General features: G+C 42.9%; 1 protein-coding gene and 1 long non-coding RNA gene across 3 annotated transcripts; one reads left to right on the top strand and one right to left on the bottom strand.

The window, feature by feature from the left end:
- The first annotated feature begins 611 nt into the window (after nt 1-611).
- On the top strand, nt 612-3,641 carry LOC106589444 (uncharacterized). The gene is made up of 3 exons (XR_001324846.3): nt 612-703; nt 781-901; nt 1,008-3,641. It is a non-coding gene; the product is annotated as an uncharacterized LOC106589444 (long non-coding RNA).
- bicral (BICRA like chromatin remodeling complex associated protein) lies at nt 3,492-27,150 on the bottom strand. 2 transcript variants are annotated; one of them, XM_014179431.3, is made up of 13 exons: nt 26,863-27,150; nt 24,460-24,511; nt 23,884-23,929; nt 23,638-23,686; nt 23,462-23,527; nt 22,177-23,370; nt 22,035-22,080; nt 21,902-21,951; nt 20,013-20,062; nt 19,091-19,236; nt 7,276-7,370; nt 7,095-7,197; nt 3,492-7,002 (listed from the first exon to the last, which is right to left on the bottom strand). In XM_014179431.3, the coding sequence occupies exons 2-13, from the start codon at nt 24,485-24,487 to the stop codon at nt 6,515-6,517; spliced, it is 2,361 nt and encodes a 786-aa protein (XP_014034906.2). In that variant the 5' UTR covers nt 24,488-24,511; nt 26,863-27,150; the 3' UTR covers nt 3,492-6,514. The 2 variants fall into 2 exon arrangements, with proteins under 2 accessions (XP_014034906.2, XP_014034907.2); XM_014179432.3 differs by lacking the exon at nt 26,863-27,150 and adding an exon at nt 26,609-26,798.
- Nucleotides 27,151-27,830: the final 680 nt, after the last annotated feature.

The following is a 27,830-nucleotide window of genomic DNA, read 5'->3' as shown; positions in this document are numbered from 1 at the left end:
TCCAAACCTCAACCACAAACCCTGCCCTCAGTGGTAACCGTGAAACTGTTGGCATGTTAGCGCCCGAAGCTAACTCAGTCCAGTCGCCCACCCTCAGACTTCACTAACTGGACTAGTCACAAGCAAAAGCCAACACTAACCGAGAAGATAAGAGATCTCAACAGCAACATACAACCCAGCCTTACCCCCTCCCTTTCAGCCATCACCTCTGTTCCCTCTGCCCCTTCCCTCATCTCTTCAGGATTACCCCACCTTGGCCTGAATAGGGGGTCACCCCACCCCAGCCTTTTAATTTCTCTCCCTCCCTCTGTCTCTCCATCCCTGTACTCTGATCCTACCCCTCTCTCCTCACTCAATACCCCTTACACCCCCCCAGTGGGGTGTAATAGGTATGGACGCAACGCTTGAGATGCTCCTGCCCTATCAGAGGATAGGACTCAAGATAACATCATCACCCTGCTCTCTTACTGGCCCAATACTGGAAGGGCTGATGCTTTATGCATCTACTTGGTTCACTCCCTGTTTCCCATTCTCCCCTCCTCCTCCCTCTCACCCTCCCACTCTTTCTGCCCCTCCTCTTTTCTTTCTTTCACCTTCTCTCTCCCTCTCATCGTTGCGAAGACAGCAACAGCCAATCAGAGCGTGACGAGGGAGAGAGCGCCACTCAACACCAGGAAGTACGGCACTGTGCAGAGGATAATGGGTCAGTAGTGTTTGTCTAGTCCTACTTTATTTAGACTGGCTAACACCGTTAACCTTTGACACCCCTACTCCCTGTAGAAGAGATGAGGAGTTGCAGATGCACTGTCTCTAGGGGAGGTGAGGCTGAAGGAACTGCCTGGCTTGATTGCTAACCGAGCTCCCGTCAACCTCATACAGGGAATACTGGCCCTGCACAGAGGTAGGACACCCCGCACACACACACACACACACTCACTCACACAGTGTCTTTTCGATTATCCCAAGATATCTCTCACTTCCAACTCTCATTTTCTATCTCTCTCTAGGATAGCAGTGGTACTACGGGAGGTACTGTATATAGACGTGAGGAGTGGCCATGCTGCTCGCAGGATACTGCATCCTCAGCTACACCTGCAGCTACCCACAAATCATTAAGTGTGTGCATGTGTTTGTCAATTCAAACTCTTTAAAGAAAATCTTTCTTTAATGACTGCGTTTTCCCTCGATAGAGGGATCGCTGGAGGAAGTACCAAATAAAGGCTAGAAGAGCTAAAGCTATGGCGAGTTCTCTACATAGAATCATCTGTGAATGTGAACAGAGGCAACACTAAGGTGCTGAGCGAAAAAGTCTCATTTCAGTTTTAAGTTTCATGTCTTCTAGTCTAGACCTTATATATACACTATATATACAAAAGTATGTGGACACCCCTTCAAATTTATGGATTCGGCTATTTCAGCCACACCCGTTGCTGACAGGTGTATAAAATTGAGCACACAGCCATGCAATCTCCATAGATAAACATTGGTAGTAGAATGGCCTTACTGAAGAGCTCAGTGACTGTCAACGTGGCACCATCATAGGATGCTCCCAGTTTGTCAGTTTGTCAAATTTCTGCCCTGTAAGTGCTGTTATAGTGAAGTGGAAACGTCTAGGGGCAACAACGGCTCTGCCGCGAAGTGGTAGGAAACACAAGCTCACAGAACGGGACCGCCGAGTGCTGAAGTGCGTAGCGCGTAAAAAACGTCTGCCGGGTCAGGGGCTGGAATAAAAAATAAAAAAAGATAGGACAAAACACACATCACGACAAGAGAGACAACACAACACTACATAAAGAGGGACCTAAGACAACAACATAGCAAGGCAGCAACACATGACAACACAGCATGTTAGCAACACAATATGGCAGCAGCACAAAACATGGTACAAACATTATTGGGCACAGACAACAGCACAAAGGACAATAAAGTAGAGACAACAATACATGATGCAAAGCAGCCACAACTGTCAGTAAGAGTGTCCGTAATTGAGTCTTTGAATGAAAAGATTGAGATAAAACTGTCCAGTTTGAGTGTTTGTTGCAGCTCGTTCCAGTCGTTAGCTGCAGCAAACTGAAAAGACAAGCGACCCAGGGATGTGTGTGCTTTGGGGACCTATAACAGAATGTGAGTGGCAGAACGGGTGTTGTATGTGGAGGATGAGGGCTGCAGTAGATATCTCAGATAAGGGGGAGTGAGGCCTAAGAGGGTTTTATAATAAGCATCAACCAGTGGGTCTTCCAACAGGTATACAGAGATGACCAGTTTACAGAGGAGTATAGAGTGCAGTGATGTGTCCTATAAGGAGCATTGGTGGAGCACCCTTACCTGCCGATCTATAAATTACATCTCCGTAATCTAGCATGGGTAGGATGGTCATCTGAATCAGGGTTAGTTTGGCAGCTAGGGTGAAAGAGGAGCGATTACGATAGAGGAAACCAGGCCTAGACTTAACCTTAGCCTGCAGCTTTGATATGTACTGAGAGGACAGTGTACCGTCTAGCCATACTCCCAAGTACTTGTATGAGGAGACTACCTCAATGTGCTACCATAGTGCCAACTGTAAAGTTTGGTGGAGGGGGAATAATGGTCTGGGGCTGTTTTCATGGTTCGGCATGGCCCCTTAGTTCCAGTGAAGGAAAATCTTAACGCTACATCATACAATGACATTCTAGATAATTCTGTGCTTACAACTTTGTGGCAACAGTTTGGGCCCTTTCCTGGTTCAGCATGACAATGCCCGTGTACAAAGCGAGGTCCATACAGAAAGGGTTTCTCGAGATCGGTGTGGAAGAACTTGACTGGCCTGCACAGAGCCCTGACCTCAACCCCATCGAACACCTTTGGGATGAATTGGAATGACGACTGCGAGCCAGGCCTAATCGCTCAACATCAGTGCCCAACCTCACTAATGCTGTTGTGGCTGAATGGAAGCTAGTCCCCGCAGCAATGTTCCAACATCGAGTGGAAAGCCTTCCCAGAAGAGTGGAGGCTGTTATAACAGCAAAGGGGGGGACCAACTTCATAATAACGCCCCTGATTTTGGAATGAGATATTCGACTAGCAGGTTTCCACATTCTTTTGGTCATGTTGTGTATCAGTATATATCTGAAGAATTTATGTGTGGCATTTTTTTTTCCTTTTCTTTTCTGTTGTGTTGAAAGGGACGGATACTTTAACAGCACTTGTATTTCTAGGACTAGTTAAGATTATTTGTTGTGTGAACAGCAACGAAGTGAAACCAGAACCTGTGAAGGGCTCCCAAGCCTGTCCACCTGCTGTCTGTCACTCTTGGACTGTTTTTGTATATGGCTCATGATGTTGCTATACCAGCAACATGCTACGTTGTAAGTCTGTGGTGCTTTGAATGAATTGAATGTGAAATAATGACCAGCAGTATGAGTTTCAAACCGGACCCCAGAACAAACAATGTCTAAACTACCACCAATAATACATTTGTTGGAGAATGTATTAAATTAATCAGGCCGAGCCAGTTTATGATTGTATTCAAAATGAATTTATTATTGACCTATTTTTGCTGTTGTAGTAAACACACAAACTAGAAATGAACAACTGACAGTATTTTGTAACAATTTCTCTTGTAACACTTCAAAGCCAACAGAATAAAAAAGAACTTCATTTTTCTCGTGTTTTTCCTCTGGGGTGTTCCTTACAAAAAATTATAAATATTTTGTGTTTCACGTTTTCATTTTTTATACCAAAAAACCCCTATACAAATCATGTAGATAGTGAGACAGACCAAAAGAAAGTCAACAGTGAAAACGGGTCAAGAAAGTAGAAATGTATTGCTCTCCTTGGCGGAAAGGGCATAGCCTAGTATCTCAACCCCTCAAGACACTCCTGTGTGAAATTACTTCCCGTTTCCCATATAGTCCACTACTTTTGAGTCACATAGGCTCTGGGTAAAAATATATGGGGAATAGTGTGTCATTTGAGTGTCGACCAGCAGACACAGGGGTCCTCAGGACCAGGGCTGAGAAGGCCACACCCAGTGGTTTGTGTTCCTCTGCTCAGACACTGCTGGCACATGAAAACCTTACAATGCCTGGATAGGCGTGCCACATATGTTCTAGCAATCTGGTGCCCGACGTCACGGCACAGTCAATGACGTGGCACACAACCATTGGTTGTTGTATGCAACGTTTGAGCAGGAGAACACGACCATTCAATCCCTTACTCACTCAGACACAAGACAAACTGACAAACAAGCAGAGACGTGTTCTCCTTCTTTCTAAGGCCTTCAGTCTGTTCCTTCAGTCAGTTTAAAAGCATAGTTTACATACACTTGTCTCTCATCTCTTAGCTGTGGGGAGGGAGAGAAGGATAGAGTGGAGGAGGGGAGACTAAGTGTGCTAGGGAACGAGTAACATTCATCCGGGGTGAGTGAACACACGCACACACACAACAAACATACGAACACACCGGCACACGTAGACAGAGAGTGGACATACATATACAATCCATGACCTTCCAGGGTCATTGTATCACATGACAGTAAGACATTGCCATGGTTGCGTGTTGACGTCGCTGGGACACACATCACTAACAACACAAATAATAGTGATGTTTCATTTCTAAAAATTAACTAAATCTAATCTAAATAAAAAAAGATGAACATGTCGTAACATTTCTCCCTCAATCTGAGGAGTTAGCTCCCCCCAACACCAATACACTTGTGTGTGTGTGTGTGTGTGTGTGTGTGGCTTGGTTCTTCTATACTTGTGGGGACAAGGATAGTAAAACAAGGAAAATTCTCCCTCGTGGGGACATTTCCCACATCCCCATGAGAACAAATGCTATTTTAAGCTTAGAGGTTAGGTTTAGGGTTATGCTTACAATTAGGGTTAGGGTACGGGGTTAGTTTTAGGGTTTGGGTTACAGGTTAAGGTCAGGAAAAATAAGATTTGGAATGGAAATTAATTTTAGGTCCCCATGAAGATAGAACAAAATGTGTGTGCTTGATGTGTGGGTTGGTTTTTCTATCCTTGTGGGGACCTAAAATCCCCAAAAGTCCCCACAAGGATGGTAAAAAAAAAGGAAAAATTCTCCCTAGTGGGTACATGAGGACAAAGGCTATTTTAAGCTTAGGGGTTAGGTTTAGGGTTATGGTTACAATTATGGTTAGAATTAGGTTTAGGGGTTATTAGTTGAAATCAAACTTTATTTGTCATAAGTGCTGAACCGAACACAACAAGTGTTTAGGGGTTAAGGTTAGGTAAAATAGGATTTTGAATGGAAATTAATTTTAGGTCCCCACGAGGATAGAAGAACAAAACGTGTGTGTGTGTGTGTGTGTGTGTGTGTGTGCGCGCAGAGGGGCATCACATACCTTTAAGGTACATAAGAAAAATGTCAAATAAGATACATTTCAAAAACTGACAGAAAACCAAAAGCTGCTTTAGTAGTTAGACACTCAGAGTGTGAGTGAGTCTCTCTGGCTTGACTATGAAAACTGAAGTATAGAACAGAAAAATAACAATATATTTCTTCTAGTTGTCAAATCCATCAAATGACTATGGTATTATACACTGAGTATACAAAACATTAAGAACACCTGCTCTTTCCATTACATAAGACTGACCAGGTGAAAGCTATGATCCCTTAATTATGTTACTTGTTAAATCCACTTCAAATCAGTGTAGATGAAGGGGAGGAGAAGTATTTTTAAGCCTTGAGACAATTGAGACATGAATTGTGTATGTTTGCCATTCAGAAGTAAAATGGGCAAGACCAAAAATGTAAGTGCCTTTGAATGAGGTATGGTAGTAGGTGCCAGGCACACCGATTTCTGTCCAACAACTGCAATGCTACTGGATTTTTCACGCTCAACAGTTTCCCGTGTGTATCAACAATGTTCCACCACCCAAAGGACATCCAGTCAACTTGACACAACTGTGGGAAAAGGAAGCATTAGAGTCAACATGGGCCAGCATCCCTGTGGAACGCTTTCAACACCTTATAGAGTCATTCCCCGACGAATTGAGGCTGTTATCATGAGAAAAAGGAGGGTGTTCCTAATGTTTGGTATACTCAGTGTGTGAAGGTGTGTAATGTCAGGTGCAAAAATTAAAGGACATTTCTTACAAGGCTTCTTCATGTAAACATTTGAAGGACAACATAGAATTTCTCAGGCACAGAATCATCATCATCATCATCATCATCATCTGCCTCCTCCCTAAACTTTCAGCATAATTGCACGTGGCTAAAGTTGGGGTTCAGGGGGTTGATATCTTCTTCCGGCTCACACCCAACAGGACATGATGTAACAGAGGTCATGACCCCTGGCTGTCCTACATTAACCATAGTACTGTAACCATAGAAAAATAATCTAGATTATATTTCTATGACTAACTCAGAGCTGGTTGAAAAGGACTGACAATGGGAGAGCAAAATAAGAAAATAAACAATAACAAACGTGTAGCCCCAAGAATGACCCGGCGGGGCAAAGGATGGGAGGATGAGAGAGATGGAGATAGAATGGTGGCACGTCCATCTGTCAAATCTGTCTGTCTAACATTCTAGAATGCTGTTCACAGCTGCCTCTAGAACCGAGTCTGTGTCGGGCAGGGTGGGGAGGGAGGGGCAGGGGGGCCTGGGGGTGAGAGGAGGACAGGTGAGACAGGTACTGAGTCTGTACCGGCTCTGTTGACATCGCCGCTGTGGCAGTAGTAACCACATTGCCGTGGTGATAGTTGCTGTTGTTGCTAGAGGCAGCTTTGTTTCCATAGTTGCTATGTTGAGTCCTCCTCAGGTCCATGATACTCTTAAAAGAGTCTATTACTCCTCTCCCTCCTCCCCCACCTCCCCCCGGGTCTCCATAGCCCGACTGGGGGTCTGTCCTGTAAGGGGGGTCTGTGGTCGCCCCCCTCCCTGTCTGTCTACCGCTGTGGCTGGACGAGGGGGAGGAGAGAGGGTCCAAGGGGAGGCAGGGGAGAGAGAGGGGAGACGGCTTCACCGCACAACAGAAATCTTCCAAGAAGCCATCTATGGAGGGAGAGAGAGAGATGATGATGAGAAAAAATAATGGTCCACACTTTTTCAATGGTCGACACCCCTGCCAGATCCCGCCTCCTCACCTGGGTCCACCAGTATCATACGTTTGTCTTGTGTCAGGTTCTGGCGCTCCTCTTGGTTGAAGGTCCTGTCAATCATCACCATCTCTGAGGAGGGACTAGAGCGCTGCAGGGAGAGGAAGGGACTTCCTGTTAGCACAACACTTTTCAAAGATTCAAAATAATTGTGTGTGTGCGTACTCACCTCAGCCTCCACCATCAGCAGTCGTCTGTATTTGTTGATCATGACCTGGGTCCTCTTCAATACCTGAGTCGCCATTGACTCAAACTCATCATCCACTGTTAAGAGACAGAACACAGTGGTTACACAGACACACACACACTAGTGGTGCATGGGTTGACACATAACCTGCAGTCCCAGCGGTTATGTCCGCAGGGCGGGCGGGTTTAGGGTCATGAAAAATGGCGTGGATGAAGGGCAGGTGGGTGGCGGGCAGGCGGGTTGAATAAAGAGAAAATAATACATTAAAATGTCATAAATGTATCATTCTTGTGCAGTTCATATCTATAGGCTACATTGAGGTTTTTATTTCATTATTTTTATCTGGCGTTAGTGAGTAGCCTTAGGGACTCACTGTAAGTTTACCAAATACACACCAATTGCCAAATGTATTGGGAACTTGGGCAGAAAAAGTTAACGTCGATCCACTGAGGCAAAAAGTCTGAGTTGAATTCAATAAGAGAAAAGCTGCGGAACGGAGAGCTGAAAATAAATAGGAGGGTCAGAACAGTAGGTAGCCTAATGTACGGGGAAGATTTGGTGAAGTGGTAAAAGAGGATGATTGCAGTGGCAGCTACATTATGTGTAATGATTGTGAGACACTATACCAATTAATTTACAAAATCTACATTTTGACTCAGGAACAGGAGTGGAGAAATATGATTTATTTCATTCAGCCTCTTGAGAGAATGTGAATGCGCGATAGGGACCGTCTGTAAAGGTACCATCTTTATCAGCATCATAAAAGCCGATAGTATTTCTACCACATAAAATATGCATACAAGATGAACTGAAATCTTATCAGAAACATGTTTGGTTGTTTTCACAGCTTTTAATTTCCTTAAAACCGGTTAAACTGATGTCATTTGTTAATTTAGTTTTTTTTTTTTTAACATAGAATTTTGTCCCCGGTCCTTAAACATCTTAGTTGCTTGAGAGAATGAGAGATGAAAAACTTTAACAATGTGAACTAGATTGAAGCATTCATTCTATCATTAAAGACACTATTCTGGTGAGCAAGGGTTTATTTAGTATTCTCGGGCAACAAAGGCATATGGCTAAGCTTCCCCTAAAGTATATTGAATTCAATTGCCAAAATTATAAAGCCTAATGAGTCTATTACATAAATAAATTAAAACATAAAAATAGGCTACGACACCAGAATGCATGATTTGGCCACAGAGGATTATTAGCTTCTTTGAAAAAAAAATAAGCTGTGGATTGTTTTAAAATCACATTGCCATCAGCGGAAGGGCCCACAATTTGGGCAGCGCACACGGCAAATACCAAATAAATGATTATTGAGTTGCGACTGTCTGTGAAAAGTAGAGAGGCCCAGCCAGGCCTATTGCAATATTTCAAAATACAATTACGGGAAAACATAGCTATTTTATTTCCAAACTATTGCTGTAAAGCAGTGTTTCCCAAACTCGGTCCTCGGGACCCCAATGGGTACACCCCCCCCCCCTAACACTACACAGCTGATTCAAATTATCCACTAATCATCAAGCTTTGATTATTTGAATCAGCTGTGTAGTGCTAGGGCAAAAAACTAAACATGCACCCCTTGGGGTTCCCAGGACCAAGTTTCGGAAACGCTGCTGTAAAGAGAAGACAATGAAAAGACTCTAATCTGTCTTTTAGTTATCAAAATTCGCAACTTAATTTAATGAACAATATAGCCTTTCTCAGGGATTATCAACTAGATTCAGCCGTGGGATAATTTTTTCTTGTAGAGTGCAAATTGACCGCAAGAAGCCCAAACAGATATAATATTTGACTAAAACATAATCATTTAAAACCTTGCTTACATATTTGAATAAGATCACATACACTCAGTGGCCAGTTTATTAGGTAAACCCATCTAGTACCGGGTCGGAACCACCTTTGTTTCCAGAACGGCCCAAATTCTTCGGGGAATGGAAACATTGCTCAACGAGTATCAAGGGACCTAACATGCGCCAAGAAAACATTCCCCATACCATTACACCACCGCCACCAGCCTGTACCATTGACACCCAGCAGGATGGGGCCATGGACTAATGCTGCTTACGCCAAATACTGACTCTGCCAACCGCATTACGCAACAGGAACTGGGATTTGTCGGACCAGTAGATATTTTTCCACTCCTCAATTATCCAGTTTTGGTGATCACGTGCTTCTTCTTGTTTTTAGTTAATAGGAGTGGAACTCGGTGTGGTCGTCTGCTATAACAGCCCATCCGTGACAAGGACCGACGAGTTGTGTGTTCTGAGACGCTGTTCTGAACACCACAGTTGTGCTGCGCCGTTTGTGGCCCGCCTGTTAGCTTGCACAATTCTTGCCATTCTCCTTCGACCTCTCATCAACGAGCTGTTTTTGCCCACAGGACTGCCGCTGACTGAATGTTTTTTGTTGCTCCATTCTCGGTAGACCCTAGACACTATCGTATGTGAAAAGCCCAGGAGGCCGGCAGTTTCTGAAATACTGGAACCGGCGTGCCTGGCACCAATGATCATACCACGCTTAGGTCACTCGTTTTGCCCATTCTAACGTTCAATCGAATAGCAACTGAATGCTCTATATAGCAAGCCACACCTACGTGACTCACTCTGTAGGAGCTATCCATTTTCGTGAACAGGGTTGTGTATTTAAAAAAAACTGTCCACTGAGTTTCTCTCTCTCTACTATGTGTGGGAATACTTTGAAACAGATTTCTGAAATTAAAATCACTTGAAGCTAATTTGCTTGTTTTTACAGTCAATACAAATATATATACTACCGGTCAAAAGTTTAAGAACACCTACTCATTCAAGGGTTTTTCTTTATTTTTACTATTTCCTGCATTGTAGAATAATAATGAAGACATCAAAACTATGAAATACCACATATGGAATCATGTAATAACCAAAAAAAAGTGTTAAACAAATCAAAATATATTTTATATTTGAGATTCTTCAAATAGCCACACTTTACCTTGATGACAGCTTTGCACACCCTTGGCATTCTCGGACAACCAAAAAACTGACTGCGAAGATGTTTTGTCACAAACTGAATTTAGGCAAACTAAGCAATGTATAGTGTAAATAATCATTGTACGATCTAAACCACTGTGAAATGTCCAAATAACCCAAAATATTGTATTTTCAGATTTTTTAAGCTGGTCTACAAAACCGAAAGTCAAATGCACAAAAGCAAAACTTAACTGGAAGCATAGAAATAGCGCACATAGAACCAATCTACTGCTTCTTAAACTTGCTTTCAATGAAAATGACAGATCTATAACTCACATTTCTATGTCAATTTGGTCAGGTTGCCCAAAAAGTTACATATTACAGCTTTAACAGTAGTATTACCCCTTTATGGCAACTATCCTTCTAACGACTGGAGGCTAGTAGGCTACACGAGCACACCCAATGAAATAAATTACTGTATATTGGGATCGTGTGTATGTGTCCCATGTTGAGCTGCCCTCCAAATTCACTACAACACTGCTATTTTGCACCGCATTATCCTAACCTGTAGGCTAATAGTATATTACAGTGGGAAAGTGAAAGTTAATTAGACTATAGCATATCTGCATTATATCCAACAGATGTGGGAGGAGTGAAGCAGGGATTTCACGCAAACGTGTCTGTGGGAGGAGAGGCAAAAGAGCTAATTTTAAGCGCTGTTTGAATATATTGAAATAATAATTGATCTAAATAGGCTTATTAGATTAACGATGATCAATGATCATAGGCTATATATAAATAAATAATCACTGTGTGTGTGAGAGACTCCAAGGACCACATTAATTTACCACTTTACAGTGTAGACAAGGCTAATCTCCCCCGCACTGAAATGGTAGCATCCACTTGAACCACAGTGATGAACCCCAATTTTCCAGCCACACCAATATTTCAACTTTCAGGTCAAAAAAAGGTCAATTAGAACATTTTACAAGGTAGAAAAATAAGAAATGTAAACAATTTCAACCATTTTTCTTTTACTCAATTTCAACAAATGGACCCAAAATTTGAATTTTTAACATAGAAACAAATATTCTATTGTTCAATATCAACGAGTGTATTAGATCATTAGATTGATAAACATTACACTGACACCCCAACACATACATACGCCCACACACACATAACACACGCACACATGCATACTGACGCCACACACTCACCACATATGCTGCTACTACTGTCTACTACTTGCCTAGTCATTTTACCACTACCTATATGTACATAGCTACCTCAATTACCTCGTACTCCTGCACATCGACTCAGTACTGGTTAGAGGTCGACCGACTATGATTTTTAAATGCCGATACCGATTATTGGAGGACCAAAAAAAGCCGATACCAATTAATCGGCCGATTTTTAATTTTTTTTGTAATAATGACAATTACAACAATACTGAATGAACACTTATTTTAACTTAATATAATACATCAATAAAATCAATTTAGCCTCAAATAAATAATGAAACATGTTCAATTTGGTTTAAATAATGCAAAAACAAAGTGTTGGAGAAGAAAGTAAAAGTGCAATATGTGGCATGTAAGAAAGCTAGCGTTTAAGTTCCTTGCTCAGAACATGAGAACATATGAAAGCTGGTGGTTCCTTTTAACATGAGTCTTCAATATTCCCAGGTAAGAAGTTTTAGGTTGTAGTTATTATAGGAATTATAGGACTATTTCTCTCTATACGATTTGTATATCATATACCTTTGTCTATTGGATGTTCTTATAGGCACTTTAGTATTGCCAGTGTAACAGTATAGCTTCCGTCCCTCTCCTCGCTCCTACCTGGGCTTGAACCAGGAACACATCGACAACAGCCACCCTCGAAGAAGCGTTACCCATGCAGGGCAAGGGGAACAACTACTCCAAGTCTCAGAGCGAGTGACGTTTGAAACGCTATTAGCGCGCACCCCGCTAACTAGCTAGCCATTTCACATCGGTTACACCAGCCTAATCTTGGGAGTTGATAGGCTTGTCATAAACAGCACAATGCTTGAAGCATTGCGAAGAGCTGCTGGCAAAATGCACAAAAGTGCTGTTTGAATGAATGCTTACGAGCCTGCTGGTGCCTACCACCGCTCAGTCAGACTGCTCTATCAAATCATAGACTTAATTATAATATACTGCTCAAAAAAATAAAGGGAACACTTAAACAACACATCCTAGATCTGAATGAAAGAAATAATCTTATTAAAGACTTTTTTTTTACATAGTTGAATGTGTTGACAACAAAATCACACAAAAATAATCAATGGAAATCCAATTTATCAACCCATGGAGGTCTGGACTTGGAGTCACACTCAAAATTAAAGTGGAAAACCACACTACAGGCTGATCCAACTTTGATGTAATGTCCTTAAAACAAGTCAAAATGAGGCTCAGTAGTGTGTGTGGCCTCCACGTGCCTGTATGACCTCCCTACAACGCCTGGGCATGCTCCTGATGAGGTGGCGGATGGTCTCCTGAGGGATCTCCTCCCAGACCTGGACTAAAGCATCCGCCAACTCCTGGACAGTCTGTGGTGCAACGTGGCATTGGTGGATGGAGTGAGACATGATGTCCCAGATGTGCTCAATTGGATTCAGGTCTGGGGAACGGGCGGGCCAGTCCATAGCATCAATGCCTTCCTCTTGCAGGAACTGCTGACACACTCCAGCCACATGAGGTCTAGCATTGTCTTGCATTAGGAGGAACCCAGGGCCAATCGCACCAGCATATGGTCTCACAAGGGGTCTGAGGATCTCATCTCGGTACCTAATGGCAGTCAGGCTACCTCTGGCGAGCACATGGAAGGCTGTGCGGCCCCCCAAAGAAATGCCACCCCACACCATGACTGACCCACCACCAAACCGGTCATGCTGGAGGATGTTGCAGGCAGCAGAACGTTCTCCACGGCGTCTCCAGACTCTGTCACGTCTGTCACATGCTCAGTGTGAACCTGCTTTCATCTGTGAAGAGCACAGGGCGCCAGTAGCGAATTTGCCAATCTTGGTGTTCTCTGGCAAATGCCAAACGTCCTGCACGGTGTTGGGCTGTAAGCACAACCCCCACCTGTGGACGTCGGGCCCTCATACCACCCTCATGGAGTCTGTTTCTGACCGTTTGAGCAGACACATGCACATTTGTGTCCTGCTGGAGGTCATTTTGCAGGGCTCTGGTGTGCTTCTCCTGCTCCACCTTGCACAAAGGCGGAGGTAGCGGTCCTGCTGCTGGGTTGTTGCCCTCCTACGGCCTCCTCCACGTCTCCTGATGTACTGGCCTGTCTCCTGGTAGCGCCTCCATGCTCTGGACAATACGCTGACAGACACAGCAAACCTTCTTGCCACAGATCGCATTGATGTGCCATCCTGGATGAGCTGCACTACCTGAGCCACTTGTGTGGGTTGTAGACTCCGTCTCATGTTACCACTAGAGTGAAAGCACCGCCAGCATTCAAAAGTGACCAAAACATCAGCCAGGAAGCATAGGAACTGAGAAGTGGTATGTGGTCCCCACCTGCAGAACCACTCCTTTATTGGGGGTGTCTTGCTAATTTCCTATCATTTCCACCTGTTGTCTATTCCATTTGCACAACAACGTGAAATTTATTGTCAATCAGTGTTGCTTCCTAAGTGGACAGTTTGATTTCACAGAAGTGTGATTAACTTGGAGTTACATTGTGTTGTTTAAGTGTTCCCTTTATTTTTTTGAGCAGTGTATAATAAACACACAGAAATACGAGCCTTGGTCATTAATATGGTCGAATCTGGAAACTATCATCTCGAAAACAAAATGTTTTTTTCTTTCAGTGAAATACGGAACCGTTCTGTATTTTATCTAAGGGGTGGCATCCCTAAGTCTAAATATTCCTGTTACATTGCACAACCTTCAATGTTATGTCATAATTACGTAAAATTCTGGCAAATTAGTTCGCAACAGCCAGGCAGCCCAAACTGCTGCATATACCCTGACTCTGCGTGCAATGAACGAAAGAGAAGTGACACAATTTCACCTGGTTAATATTGCCTGCTAACCTGGATTTCTTTTAGCTAAATATGCAGGTTTAAAAATATATACTTCTGTGTATTGATTTTAAGAAAGGCATTGATGTTTATGGTTAGGTACAGTCTTTTTTCGCAAATGTGCTTTTGTTAAATCATCCCCCGTTTGGCGAAGTTGCCTGTCTTTGTTAGGAAGAAATAGTCTTCACACAGTTCGCAACGAGCCAGGTGGCCCAAACTGCTGCATATACCCTGACTCTGTTGCAAGAGGTGACACATTTTCCCTAGTTAAAATAAATTCATGTTAGTAGGCAATATTAACAAAATATGCAGGTTTAAAAATATATACTTGTGTATTGATTTTAAGAAAGACATTAATATATATTGTTAGGTACAAGTTGGTTCAATGACAGTCCTTTTTCGTGAATGCGCACCGCATCGATTATATGCAACGCAGGACAGGCTAGATAAACTAGTAATATCATCAACCATGTGTAGTTAACTAGTGATTATGATTGATTGATTGTTTTTTTATAAGATAAGTTTAATGCTAGCTAGCAACTTACCTTGGCTTCTTACTGCATTTGCGTAACAGGCAGGCTCCTCGTGGAGTGCAATGTAAAGCAGGTGGTTAGAGTGTTGGACTAGTTAACCGTAAGGTTGCAAGATTGAATCCCCGAGCTGACAAGGTAAAAATCAGTCGTTCTGCCCCTGAACAAGGCAGTTAACCCACCGTTCCTAGGCCGTCATTGAAAATAAGAATGTGTTCTTAACTGACTTGCCTAGTTAAATAAAGGTGTAAAAAAATATATTTAAACGGCAAATCAGTGTCCAAAAATACAATTACCGATTGTTATGAAAACTTGAAATCGGCCCTAATTAATTGGTCGACCTCTAGTACTGGTACTCCCTGTATTTTTAATGACATGTTACTTTTTGGTCATTATTGGATTTTTTTAAATCTTTAACTCTGCATTGTTGGAAAAGGGCCCATAAGTTAGCATTTCACTGTTAGTCTACACCTGTTGTTTCTGAAGCATGTGACAAATAACATTTTATTTATAGGCTAGGCCTACTCTACATCACTACACGCTCATGCATTTTTGCAAACAGTGATTGAGTTATATTTTTGGCCTAAATTATGATTATCAAATCCAAACATCACATTATGAATCAAGGTTATTATAGTTTTGCGTTTTTAAAATTGGTTTTTATTTCTTTTAGTTTGCCATTTTTTATTTGAAATTCGGTTTAGTTTCAGTTACTTTTCAGATCCACTTTACCAGTTTTTCTTTAGCTTAAGTTCTATAAAAACAGTTCCATTTTATTTAGTTTCAGTTTGTGTTTTAGTGTTAGTAAATTAAGTAGCCTATCTACTGTATGCAGGGGAGGCTAGGAGCCACGCACGGTTGAAGTCGTAAGTTTACATAGCCAAATACATTTAAACTCAGTTTCACAATTCCTGACATTTAATCCTAGTAAAAGTTCCCTGTCTTAGGTCTGTTAGGATCACCACTTTATTTTAAGAATGTGAAATGTCAGATTATTAGTAGAGAGAATGATTTATTTCAGCTTTTATTTCTTTCATCACACTCCCAGTGGGTCAGAAGTTTACATACACTCAATTAGTATTTGGTAGCATTGCCTTTAAATTGTTTAACTTGAGTCAAGCGTTTTGGGTGGCCTTCCACAAGCTTCCCACAATAAGTTGGGTGTATTTTGGCCCATTCCTCATGACAGAGCTGGAGTAACTGAGTCAGGTTTGTAGGCCTTCTTGCTCGCACCGACTTTTTCAGTTCTGCCCACAAATGTTCATTAGGATTGAGGTCAGGGATTTGTGATGGCCATTCCAATACCTTGACTTTTTGTCCTTAAGCCATTTTGCCACAACTTTGGAAGAATGCTTGGGGTCATTGTCCATTTGGAAGACCCATTTGCGACCAAGCTTTAACTTCCTGACTGATGTCTTGAGATGTTGCTTCAATATATCCACATAATTTTCTTTCCTTATGATGCCATCTATTTTGTGAAGTGCACCAGTCCTTCATGCAGCAAAGCACCCCCACAACATGATGCTGCCACCCTCGTGCTTCATGGTTGGGATGGTGTTCTTCGGCTTTCAAGCCTCCCCCTTTTTCCTCCAAACATAACGATGGTCGTTATAGCCAAACAGTTCTATTTTTGTTTCATCAGACCAGAGGACATTTCTCCAAAAAGTACGATCTTTGTTCCCATGTGCAGTTGCAAACCGTAGTCTGGCTTTTTTATGGCGGTTTTGGAGGAGTGGCTTCTTCCTTGCTGAGCGGCCTTTCAGGTTATGTCGATAAAGGACTCATTTTACTGTGGATATAGATACTTTTGTACCTGTTTCCTCCAGCATCTTCACAAGGTCCTTTGCTGTTGTTCTGGGATTGATTTGCAATTTTCTCACCAAAGTACATTCATCCCTAGGAGACAGAACGCGTCTCCTTCCTGAGCGGTATGACGGCTGCGTGGTCCCTTGGTGTTTATACTTGCGTACTATTGTTTGTACAGATGAACGTGGTAGCTTCAGGCGTTTGGAAATTGCTCCCAAGGATGAACCAGACTTGTGGAGGTCTACAATTTCTTTTCTGAGGTCTTGGCTGATTTCTTTTGATTTTCCCATGATGTCAAGCAAAGAGGCACTGAGTTTGAAGGTAGGCCTTGAAATACATCCACAGGTACACCTCCAATTGACACAAATGATGTCAATTAGCCTATCAGAAGCTTCTAAAGCCATGACATAATCTTCTGGAATTTTCCAAGCTGTTTAAAGGCACAGCCAATTTAGTGTATGTAAACTTCTGACCCACTGGAATTGATACCTTAAATGATAAGTGAAATAATCTGTCTGTAAACATTTGTTGGAAAAATTACTTGTGTCATGCACGAAGTAGATGTCCTAACCGACTTGCCAAAACTATAGTTTGTTAGCAAGAAATTTGTGGAGTGGTTGAAAAACGAGTTTTAATGACTCCAACCTAAGTGTATGTAAACTTCCAACTTCAACTGTATGTGTTGTATAGTTTTTGTGTTTTTTGGGAGGTCACTTCTTGCCACTGTGGGGCAGTAATACATAAGGTCAGGTCAAGTTTAAAGGTATATTTAGGGAGATGACGCGAGATGACGTAGCTGCACGAACTAAACAGTAGTAGTGGGTCAATTTCCGCAACAACCTGGAGCGTTGAAGCGCAAGGCTAAACCCTCAGCTGTTTTGGTCCTGTAACTACCACATTGTAGCAGCGTGAAGCGCACCCGTGCATAAGCGCAGATACTCTGTATGACTGTGTGAGAGCAAAGCATTGCATCATGCCCATCTCAATGGGCGCGCTCGAGCAGAACCCTTTTGTCAAGTCGATGAGCATCGTTGGTCACCGCCATTCAAAGTGTTGCATTCTGGGGATAAGAATTGTCCGATTGGCGCCTACGTAGCACATGGGATGTATAAAATGTACTCCTCAGCCTGAAGTTTCCCTACTTACGCCAGCGAATAGCTAGCTATTTGAGTGGGGCCGACTGGTAAGACACTTCAGGAGAGCGGTCACGTGTGCTAGCAAGTCACAGGTCCAGGGTTCAAGCCTCAGTGTGAGCCGAATCAGGAGGAAGTAGTACTCACTAAGCAAGCAGCGTAACACCTGTCACACCTACATGTCAACTCCATTAACTTTACAAAAATCATGTGATCAAAGTTAATGCCGTTTCTTCAGTTGCTTTTCCCCAACTGTGCCATGCAGCCATCGCCTGCATTGTGGGAGGCTCTATTGTCAACCAATCATTAGGGTGTTTATGTTTTACCCACGCAAACGTGACCAAATACATGACTGAAACAGGAACCAATTTGCCGGAATTTATGTGTACAGCGGATATATTCAAATAAATGTGATATTTGAGGCTCTCTCTCACTAATCGATTATACAAAGTGGAAACACAATATTATATTATGATTTCAGTTTGTGAGTGTGTGATATGGGGGTTAGATGATTATTTCAACATTATAACAAAAACTTTTCATAAAAAATGGCAACACTGCCATGTTGATTTGAGCCTTGCTGTTGGAAAACCACATTATACCCTGACAACACCGCTCACGACACGTGCGCAAGCGTTGCAAAATAAATTTAGAAATCTATATTATTCAATTATTGCACCCACACTGCTCGCGGTCTGCGTTGCCAAGGGCTAAAATAGATGTCAGTTCTATTTGTGACGCAGATCGCAGTGAAAGTCCTGCCTCTCCCATCTCCTCATTGGTTTATAGAAGCAGATACCCACGTGCCATCTCCTCATTGGTTATACCCACGTGGGTGATTGAAAGACGAACTGTGTTGTAGGTCGTCGTGGTAATACTATGAAAGTTTAGATGCCAATCACCATATAAGTTCAAAGAAGAAAAGCCTGGAAGGAGGAGAGATGACTAGAAACGATTCGGTTGACCATTTTATGTGTATTAATTGTCGGAGTAGAGGACCTTGTGCATTTCAGGTAAAATAACAACTCAATGTTCATATCCCAGGACAAATTAGCTAGCAACAGCAAGCCAAATGCAAGCTAGCTAGCTAAATTGCCATAAATGTTTAATGCTTTTCGACCTGTCCCCAAATTAATGTAATTGGTTCAGAGTTTGTTTTGATATTTTAACCTGCGTGTCGTGATCGCGTTTGGTGTGAAGGGGACAAAATAAATGTATGCATGATGGCGCACGCGCACAGCCGGTTTGGGTTCCGTGTTAGTGTCTGACTTTGGGCTGTCGCATATGCACCTCCGGGCGGGTGAACAAACAGCTGACCTTGGGAAAACTCTTCCCTGTTGGGCGGAGCTCCATGGAACACGTGGTAGGGGAGGAGTCTGTTAAGTGCGTCATCCAATGAGGTGAAGCGGGCGATGTCAGGTGACAGAACCCCCGAATGATCCATCCTCAACTGCTGTAGCATCCTGGAGAGACACACATAGTACACTTATCCCACACACACTCCCGCAGCCCCCCAAGGGGGTGCCCAGAAAAACTGTGGTACGCCACTGACACACGAATATCCAGTCGCTAGTGAAAGTCTACAGACCCCTTGCAGTCTTCACATTTTACTGCCTTAAAATTCTATCTAAAAAGGATTAAATGAAAACCAATCCAAAGTGAAAGAACAATTATAGAAAATTCTACAAATGACTATGAAACGCAAAATGAGGATGTATTGATTGCATATGTCGTCACACCCCAGAGTTAATGCTTAGTGGAAGCATCTTTACAGCCATTACAGCTGTGAATCATTTTGAATAAGATTCTACCAACCTTGCTCAACTCTTACGGCAACATAGATCCATTGTTTTTGTCAAAATTGCTCAGGCTCAGTAAATTTGTTAGGGAATCATTGATGGACAGCAATATTCAATATTCAAACCTTGCCTCAGATTATTTTAAGAAGATTTAAGTCAGGATGGAGACTGGACAATACAGGAACACTCAACACCTCTTAGAAAGCCATTCTTGCTATTTTGTTTCTTTTTGACCATTTTAATTGAAAACAATCACAGTAAGGTACTTAATTGTTACCCAGAAATGATTTGATATTGAGATAAAAACGGATGCATTGGACCTGTAAGGCAGCAAAATTTGAAAACTGTGCAAAGGGTGTGTAGACTTTCACAAGAGCACTGCATACACACACACACATACGGCATCTATACACATACATACACACACACACACTACTTACATTCCTCCTCTGGTGAGCTGCTGAGAGGCCGGCCTCTTCTGAGCGCTGACCTACAAGAGACACATTTCAATATCATCATCATCATCACCACCACCACCACCACACACTGGGCTGTAAACCCATGTTGCGTAACATTTCTATAGGCCACTATTAAAAAGAAGAGGATCCCATCCGCTTTCTATAGGCTAGGCCTACTATATTTATTTCTCAACTTTCCTAATATCAAGCACATTGCTTCGCTTTATAAATCGGAGCAGCCTACCTGACTAGCATGAAAATGAACCACGGGCTATTCAAGTGCATACGGGTAGCCTAGTGGTTAGAGCGTAAGGCAAGTAACCGAAAGGTTGCTGGATCGAATCCCCGAGCTGACAAGGTAAAAATCTGTCATTCTGCCACTGGACAAGGCAGTTAACCCACTGATCCCCGGTAGGCCGTCATTGTATATAAGAATTTATTCTTAACTGGCTTGCCTAGTTAAATAAAGGTTACATTTAAATACAGATGACATGGATTTTTTGACCCTGCCCCTGTTCCGTGAATGAAAATGGCCCATTCTAAATCTAATTTCACACATATACTAAATAACATATGTCAAGACAAGATTAAATTGAAAATAGTCTGATGGATGAGAATATTATCACTTGTGAATGATGCCAAGCGTGTGCAGTCTAAGGCCAGAAACAGCACGACTTTTTCAAATCATCTCATGCATCACGTATCTTAGCCCATAGGCTTATATGTTTTTATAAGGTTGGTTTCACAACTAAAGTGGCCAAATAACCTCAAACGTAGCCTATAGTCCCAAGACCCCTGAAACACAGTTGGAGAGCCCATAGCCTACAGAGCCTAGTGAAACATGTGTTCTTATAAGCCCAGTCATTGTTCAATCACGTGTGAAAACAGAGTTTTGACTGGACACTACTTAAAAGAGGATGCCAGCTTTCTCGTGCTGCTATATTTATTGCTAAATTCTTAAAAATTAAGCACATTAATACACTTTACAAACAGTGTAGCCTACCTGGCATGTTAAAAACGTAACTGCAAGTAACCTCCATTCACTATTCGAGTGCAGGCTACGGATGACATGTTTTAGTTTTTTCCTGGCCATTCTAAAAAAAAATGTATTAAGAATAATCTTATGGGTGAGAATATTATCAGTGCTTGTCAAATTGTGAATGAGAGACTGATGAAGTGTGTGCAGCCTGCGCAAGAAAGCCTGCGCTTGCCTTTCATGTGACTTTTTTCAAATCATTAGAGTAACATCATGCAGCCTTAGACTGTATTAGAAATCGAAACTTATAGCCCAACGTTTGTATCACAAGTAAAGTTGCATAAATAACTCTAAAATAAGCATATAGGAGGACCTGTTTCTTTGTTAACCGCTCAACACAGAATAGCTGCATGTGCGCACTCCCTGAGAAAAATATCCTTTCTATTTTATTCAGCTATGTTCAATTGTATTGTTCTTACTATAAAATACTGCCACAGAAATTATAAGCAAATCTTGCCTGCTAAATGATCTAGCGTAGCCCACAGCCATACGGCATAACATAAGGACGACTCAGAATATGCTATTCTGTTCTTCTGTAATAGGCTACATTTTCTTCATATCATTATGTTTATTTAGACCTGCCTAAAATAAATAATGGATTTATTGTGATGGTGTAGGTTATATTAAATGTATTTATTAGACTTTTTAAAATTCAGATGTTCCAAAGGTCCGCATTAGTGGCTTGTAAGCAAAGCACGGAAGCTGGATATGTTAAACATGTTTATGCTACTTAACGGTCAATCAATTATTGTGAGACCGGCAGTTAGTTGCATGACAATCACCAGCTGACAGCATTTCATGACCACACACACACAGTGTATAACATGTAGAATACCTGTGTGTTTAGCGGGGCGTCTTGGCTGATGTAGGTCATTGTTTTCACAGCTAGGAGACAAATGAGAAACAGAAGTCAGGAGAGGGGTTTATATACATCTATAACAACAACACACAAAATCACAAACACAAACCTTTGTTTCCAAGGAGGTTGACGAGCTGTGTCTGAGCCTGCTTTTCCTGAGGAATTGGAGAACAAAACAATACAAAAACATATTATAGAAACGCATACAAAGAGGGTAATAATTAAGTGAGAAAGAGAGTTGTAGTTAATACCTGTGTGTAGTCCTGTTCCTGTGTGGCAGGACCAGTACCAGAGAGAGACAGGGGGGAGAGGGAGCTGCTGTTCTGAGTCTGAGACAGTACGAGGCGCTGCACTGGGCTGCCCGACACCTGCCCTCGTACCCCAGTCGCCGTTCCAACCAGCGTCAGACGCCCCTGGTTTGATGCCGCCTGGACGGGGGCAGGGTTAGTACCAGGAAAGCTCTGCCATGTTTGGGTCATGGCTCCTCCTACTCCCACCTGGCTGCCTCCCACCTGGATTAGCTGACTTCCCGCCGTCGCCGTGAAGTTCTGCCCGGCGACGAGCTGTACTGTGTTCTGATTGGCTAGCAGGGTTGATTGGGATGGGTCTGAGGGGCCATTGTGGTGGACCAGGTACTGCCCTGGGGGCAGGTTGGCCTGGCCTTGCTGTCCCTGGTTCTGCTGCCCCAAGGGAGAGTGGACCAGGATGGAGCCGTTAGCTGTGTAGTGTCCCTGGGCCGCGGTGTTAACCATGGTGGTGGTTGTGGTCTGGAGTCCCAGGCTATAGACTGTCTGAGCCCCAGCTTGAAGGGGTTTGGGCTGGATAGGTCTGACCAGGGCCTGGGCGCCCCCAGGTCCTCTCTGGATGATGATATTCTGCAGGGGGATGTTCTTAAAGGGCAAGCCCACCTGGTTCACCTGGCCCACTGGGGAGGGGGTAGCAAACACCTGCCCCCCTGCTGCTACTCCCCCCACCGCCCCCCCTACCCCACCACCCTGCCGGAGGAGGATCTGTTGGACCCCTCCCCCGCCAAAGGACCCCAACACCTGGATGTGCCCCCCTGCCTGGCCGTTAGGCAGCTGGGACACGCCCTGGAGGAACTGACCACTGGGAAACGCTGCTGTCGATGTGGTGACCCCGCTGCCGTACCCCCCCGAGACCAGCTGGGGGGGGAATGGGGAGGGGGCCGAGGGGAGAGGAGGGGGAGGTGGTTGGGAGTCTAGCATGGCCTCCTGTTCCAGAGTCTGTTCAGTGATGTCTGCCTCCATGAGAGACTTCTGCAGGATGTCAAAGGGCTGGTCCTCTCCTCCGCCAAGATCCATTCCTCCTGGAGAAGCTTCTCCCCCCAGCTCATCCTCAATGAACGATAGGCTACTGGAAAGCTGGAGGCCCACCCCCGCTGAATCCTCAAACTCTTCATCTTTGAGGCCGGAGTTAGAGCCAGCCTGAGAGAAAGAGAACACTTTATAACTATGCAGGCTCCATCAGTTTAGAAACCCATTACCAGCAGGTAAGTGCAAATGTATTTCTACTCACAGTGTTACTGGTAAAGAAGGTTCCGGCAGAGCCGTAAGCTGCGTTCGTTACGTCATCCTCCTCAATCTGAGGGAGAAAATACACGTCACTTCACCTATATAAAAAGCAGCGTGCTAATATTCTATGACTTGAAATGGGCATGGATGAACTAGTAGTCCAGAGGGGGAGACACTAACAGACTTGTTGGTGGAGCCGTGGAGGTAGTCATTCAACGCCTGCACATCCCTGGAGGACAGAAGGGGGGAGAGAGCTTGAGTCAGAGACCATCCACATTTTTTTTGTTTTATGCAATTTATTTAGCATTCGTAACCCCTGGGAACCAGATTTATCTGTTCCAACTTGCCATTACTAATGCCTTAGTGTTAGATGTTTGTAGATGTGTTATAGATAGTGTTTGTGATTTATGTGTTATATAGATTTACCCTATAATATCCAGAAGACGGCGATCGTCCTCATCATCCATGACACCTGGGAGAGGAGAGAGCAGAGAGAGGGATGAAGTGACAGGGGGGGTGAAGTGAGTAGAAAGAGGTGTAATGGAGGAAAGGATAAGAGGAAGGGGGAGATATCCTATTTTAACTGTATACACTCTGTAACTATGCGAAAAAGCTCATAAATGCAATATAAGAGTTCTTATTCGAAACCCTCTTGACTATACTACATTGCTGCAACAATTCTTATGAATGCTTGTGAGCACAAAAGAGTTACGGAAAGTAATGCAGACATAGGCAGTGAGACAACACAGAGGACGTGCTGGGTGGGTGGGTGTGTCACAGGCGGCGGTGGCACCTGGGGAGGACGGGCTCATAGTAATGATTGGAATGGAGTAAAATGGAATGGTATCAAAAACATGGTTTTTTAATATAATTCCATTCCAGCAATTATTATGAGCCGTCCTCTCTTCAGCAGCCTCCTGTGTGTGTGTGTATGTGTGTCAGACTGTATCTGCATGCTTATCTCTGGTGTGGTAACAGTAGGCGATGCAATAAAACACTCACAGCTTTCTGACAGCGAGCATGGAATCATTCATTAACCACCACCTTTTATTTCCTGTGATGGAGTAGTGGGCAGAGTGAGAGACAAGAGGGGAGAAAAAGAGAGATGGGGGAGGCACAGAAAGAGAGAAGTTAAGAACAACAGTATTAAAAGTACAGTATTGCCCCCATCCCTCCACCTACATATTCCTATTGAATGAGAGCGAAGCTCCCGCGCCCTACCCTTCTCTCTTCTCCTGCACATTGGTCTACTCTCCTGTCACCTCCCATTAAATGAAGATGGTCATCAAAGTGTAAATAACTCCACCCTGTTCCCTTTAAAATGTTGTTTGGGAGTTGAAGGTTTACAAGCATTTGCTTTGTTTTACAGCCAACAACATTCCACAGAACTAACTCCAATGATGCTGGCCTTGTATCGTGGTGAAAGGGGACATAAAACAGCTAATGTGGTGAATAGCAATGAGGAGCAAATCAGTAAATGTAGCCTTAGAATATTCTCAAGGTGAAGCTGTGTATTTTGTTAATTCAGAGCTGCAATGCCTGGGTTAACACAAGGTGGCGGTTTGAAAAATGGCATGCCACTGTAGGGGGCCTGTGATGTGTCCAACTGTAGCAACATTTTAATTTTTTACTTCTTTGCATCTTTCATTCGACGTCATGTCGAATTACAAATGTGATACATTGTGTCAAGTCAGTGATGTAACATTGTGCTCTTGAACACATTTAACCAGTCGTTAAAACAAAATGGCGACTCGGCCACCATCTTTGGTTGAGAAAGAACCAAGCCTAATAAGGCTAAAAAAAAGCATTGCGTCATAAAATGTCTCAGCTATAATTGAGTAGCTCAATGTAGGGAATTGCACGATAGATACTTAATAAAACTGGTCGTTTTGGAATTGTTTAATTAACAACTAGCTGTATTTTCAAAATGTAGGCTGCTAGCCTGTTTTTTTGCTAGCAGCCCAGATATCTAGCTAGCTGCTAGCATACGCAGATAAGACTGCCACTTTATATTCAGCTTCCCACCAACAAAAAAGGAATACAACAGTAAAACTATATTTTATTTCACAAGTTAAACCGATACACGTGCTCTTTGAAGGATCTCTTTAAGTGTGTCCGTTTTAAGATATTTCCTGACAACTACGACACCATCTCCAGGTTAACGTTGGCTAATCGGCTAGCTAACCTCTAATGAGGTCCCTTTTCAACATTGGGGTTATTTTGTCATAGGGGCAGGATTAGCTAGCACCACTAAATGGGGGGATATGTCTACACGTGTCAAATAACTGGCAAAATACACTCTCAAAGCCTGGAATATTTAGCTAGTTCAATTTTCCAAATTTCACAGAATTTTGAGAATGCGAAAAACAAGCAGCAGCTAGCTAAAACGTTGTTAGCTTGCCAGTTGCCCAAGCTATTGAAAATATTCAGAAAATATGTTTCCTCTCCCCTACACCTAGCTTAGTCACCAAATTAGTGGTCGGAGTAGGCGTACAAGACGATATGGCTAGCCGGGGTCGGAGTAATTTATAAACCAGTTTATCCAAAGAATAGTAGACACATTTAGCTCCAATTGAATTTTGAAATCGTAATAACACCCTCCCAAATTGTAGCATCAGTGTGCCATCAGACAAACAGCTAGCAACGACAGTCGTGCCACGGGTTTAAGCTTTGGAAACATCGTTTAGACCACCAGCTGATGTACAGCTTGCGATTTATGTCCAAAAATAGACTGAATCGACAGACAATGATAATCGCATTCGAGCACAAAAAGCCTGTCCTCCCAGCCTCTAGCTGGTCGCTGACGTGCTCTCTTTCTCTGCTGTGGTAGACTTCAGAGGTTACCATTTGTCTTCTATTTAGTTCATCTGCCAGCATGCAATGCAAAACGTCAGATTTCTCTCGATTGGCTGAACAGACATATTTCAATCGTGGAATTTACGACCGCGCGGAGTCTTCGGCAACAGCTCGCTGGGCTAGCTATTTGACCGCGGATTTCTACTTGTAAACATCGGCCTGTTCAAGGTTAGCCGTTGTCGCCTATTTAGAATCGTCGGATAGAATTCGTTGACACGGCTAAACAGTGTCGACACCTAGGTGTTTTTTTCGATTAGCATAACATAAAGACGACTGAAAGAAGGCAAACCCTTACTCCTGTCTCACTCCTCTTGAAACCCAATATCTCCATTTGGCAACTTTTAATTTGCTCCCCCCTCCTTCTCCTCCTCCTCCTCCTTCTTCTCCCTCTCCCACTCATATTTTTCTCACTGTCCCTGTTCTGTCTCAGATAGATTTCTCTCCACTCTCACTCTCTTCCCTCCCCGAAGGAAGGGAGGAAGGAGGTTGTGTGTGTTTTTTCCTAGAAATTTTATCACAAAATTATAATACACTCAAAGGGAAACTCACCGTCATGAAAAAGCAGTGCCTTGTCAACGGGGTTTCCTCGCCATCACAGCACGGGTAGTGCCGCTCCAGCAGAAGGCAGTAACATCAGAGCATTCTACAGATAGCGATGCAATATTCCATCGAAGTAACATAGAACGGACAAATAGTCACTAAACTCTAAATACTGAAAAACTATGTTCTACCATTCATTCAAGTTTTTTTTTTTTTTTTTACTTTCATGACAGATATTTCATAATTCTTCTCCCCTATGAATAGGAAATTGTTTTACAGTAGACTTGGCCATTATGAACGGTAGGGGGCGGGCCACTAGCAGATGCCACACCTTGATGTGGCTGATAAAGTAATTGAGGAAATTGTACTTTGTGACTACAGAGAGATCAGCAAAACGAGGGCGTTATTCCACTCACATACCCTCCAAAGAGATATGGGAGGGGCGAAACAGCTTTTATAAGTCATCGCAAATGTAACACAATTAATCATATTCACAGTGATGCTATGCACACCATGTTTCAATCAGAGATGGGGGTCAACTACACACGCTGTATGTAATTCAGTCTATTCTGGTGTACATTTTGTGATTTCATATAGGCCTGTTGTGTTCCATATACTACAGACCCATTTCTTATACTTATACTTGCATACTTGCATCAGCAGTCTACGCTGGAAGAGTGCAGTTATTTCTTCCTGCAGAAGAATTAACAGGTACTGTACGTGAAAGTGAAGTGTGTGTGACATTGAGAAATGCATAATAACCTTTTCTACACCTACTGTGAAGGTGGCTACTGATATACTACTTTACTATTCTGAAATTTGTATTCTATTCTCCTAGATTAAAGCTCAGGTTTTGCTTAATATGTGCACTGTCATCCTTCCACTTGCTTTCGCAATGGGGCACAATAAAACATGAACGTCATTATATATGGATATTTGCAGTGGTGTAAAGTACCTAAGTAAAAATACTTTAATGT

This window comes from Salmo salar, chromosome 28, assembly GCF_965601325.2.
Source record: "Salmo salar chromosome 28, fSalSal1, whole genome shotgun sequence".
Taxonomy (NCBI): Eukaryota; Metazoa; Chordata; class Actinopteri; order Salmoniformes; family Salmonidae; genus Salmo; species Salmo salar.
The sequence above is the reverse complement of the archived record's forward strand: the minus strand, read 5'-3'. Positions and strand labels throughout refer to the sequence as shown.

Coding starts and splice junctions, on each gene's coding strand:
- bicral (XM_014179431.3), bottom strand. CDS start 24,487: ATGATTCCATGCTCGCTGTCAGAAAGCT. Junction 21,952..22,034: donor CAACCTCCTTGGAAACAAAG/GTTTGTGTTTGT, acceptor TTTGTCTCCTAG/CTGTGAAAACAATGACCTAC. Junction 7,003..7,094: donor TATGATACTGGTGGACCCAG/GTGAGGAGGCGG, acceptor CTCCCTCCATAG/ATGGCTTCTTGGAAGATTTC.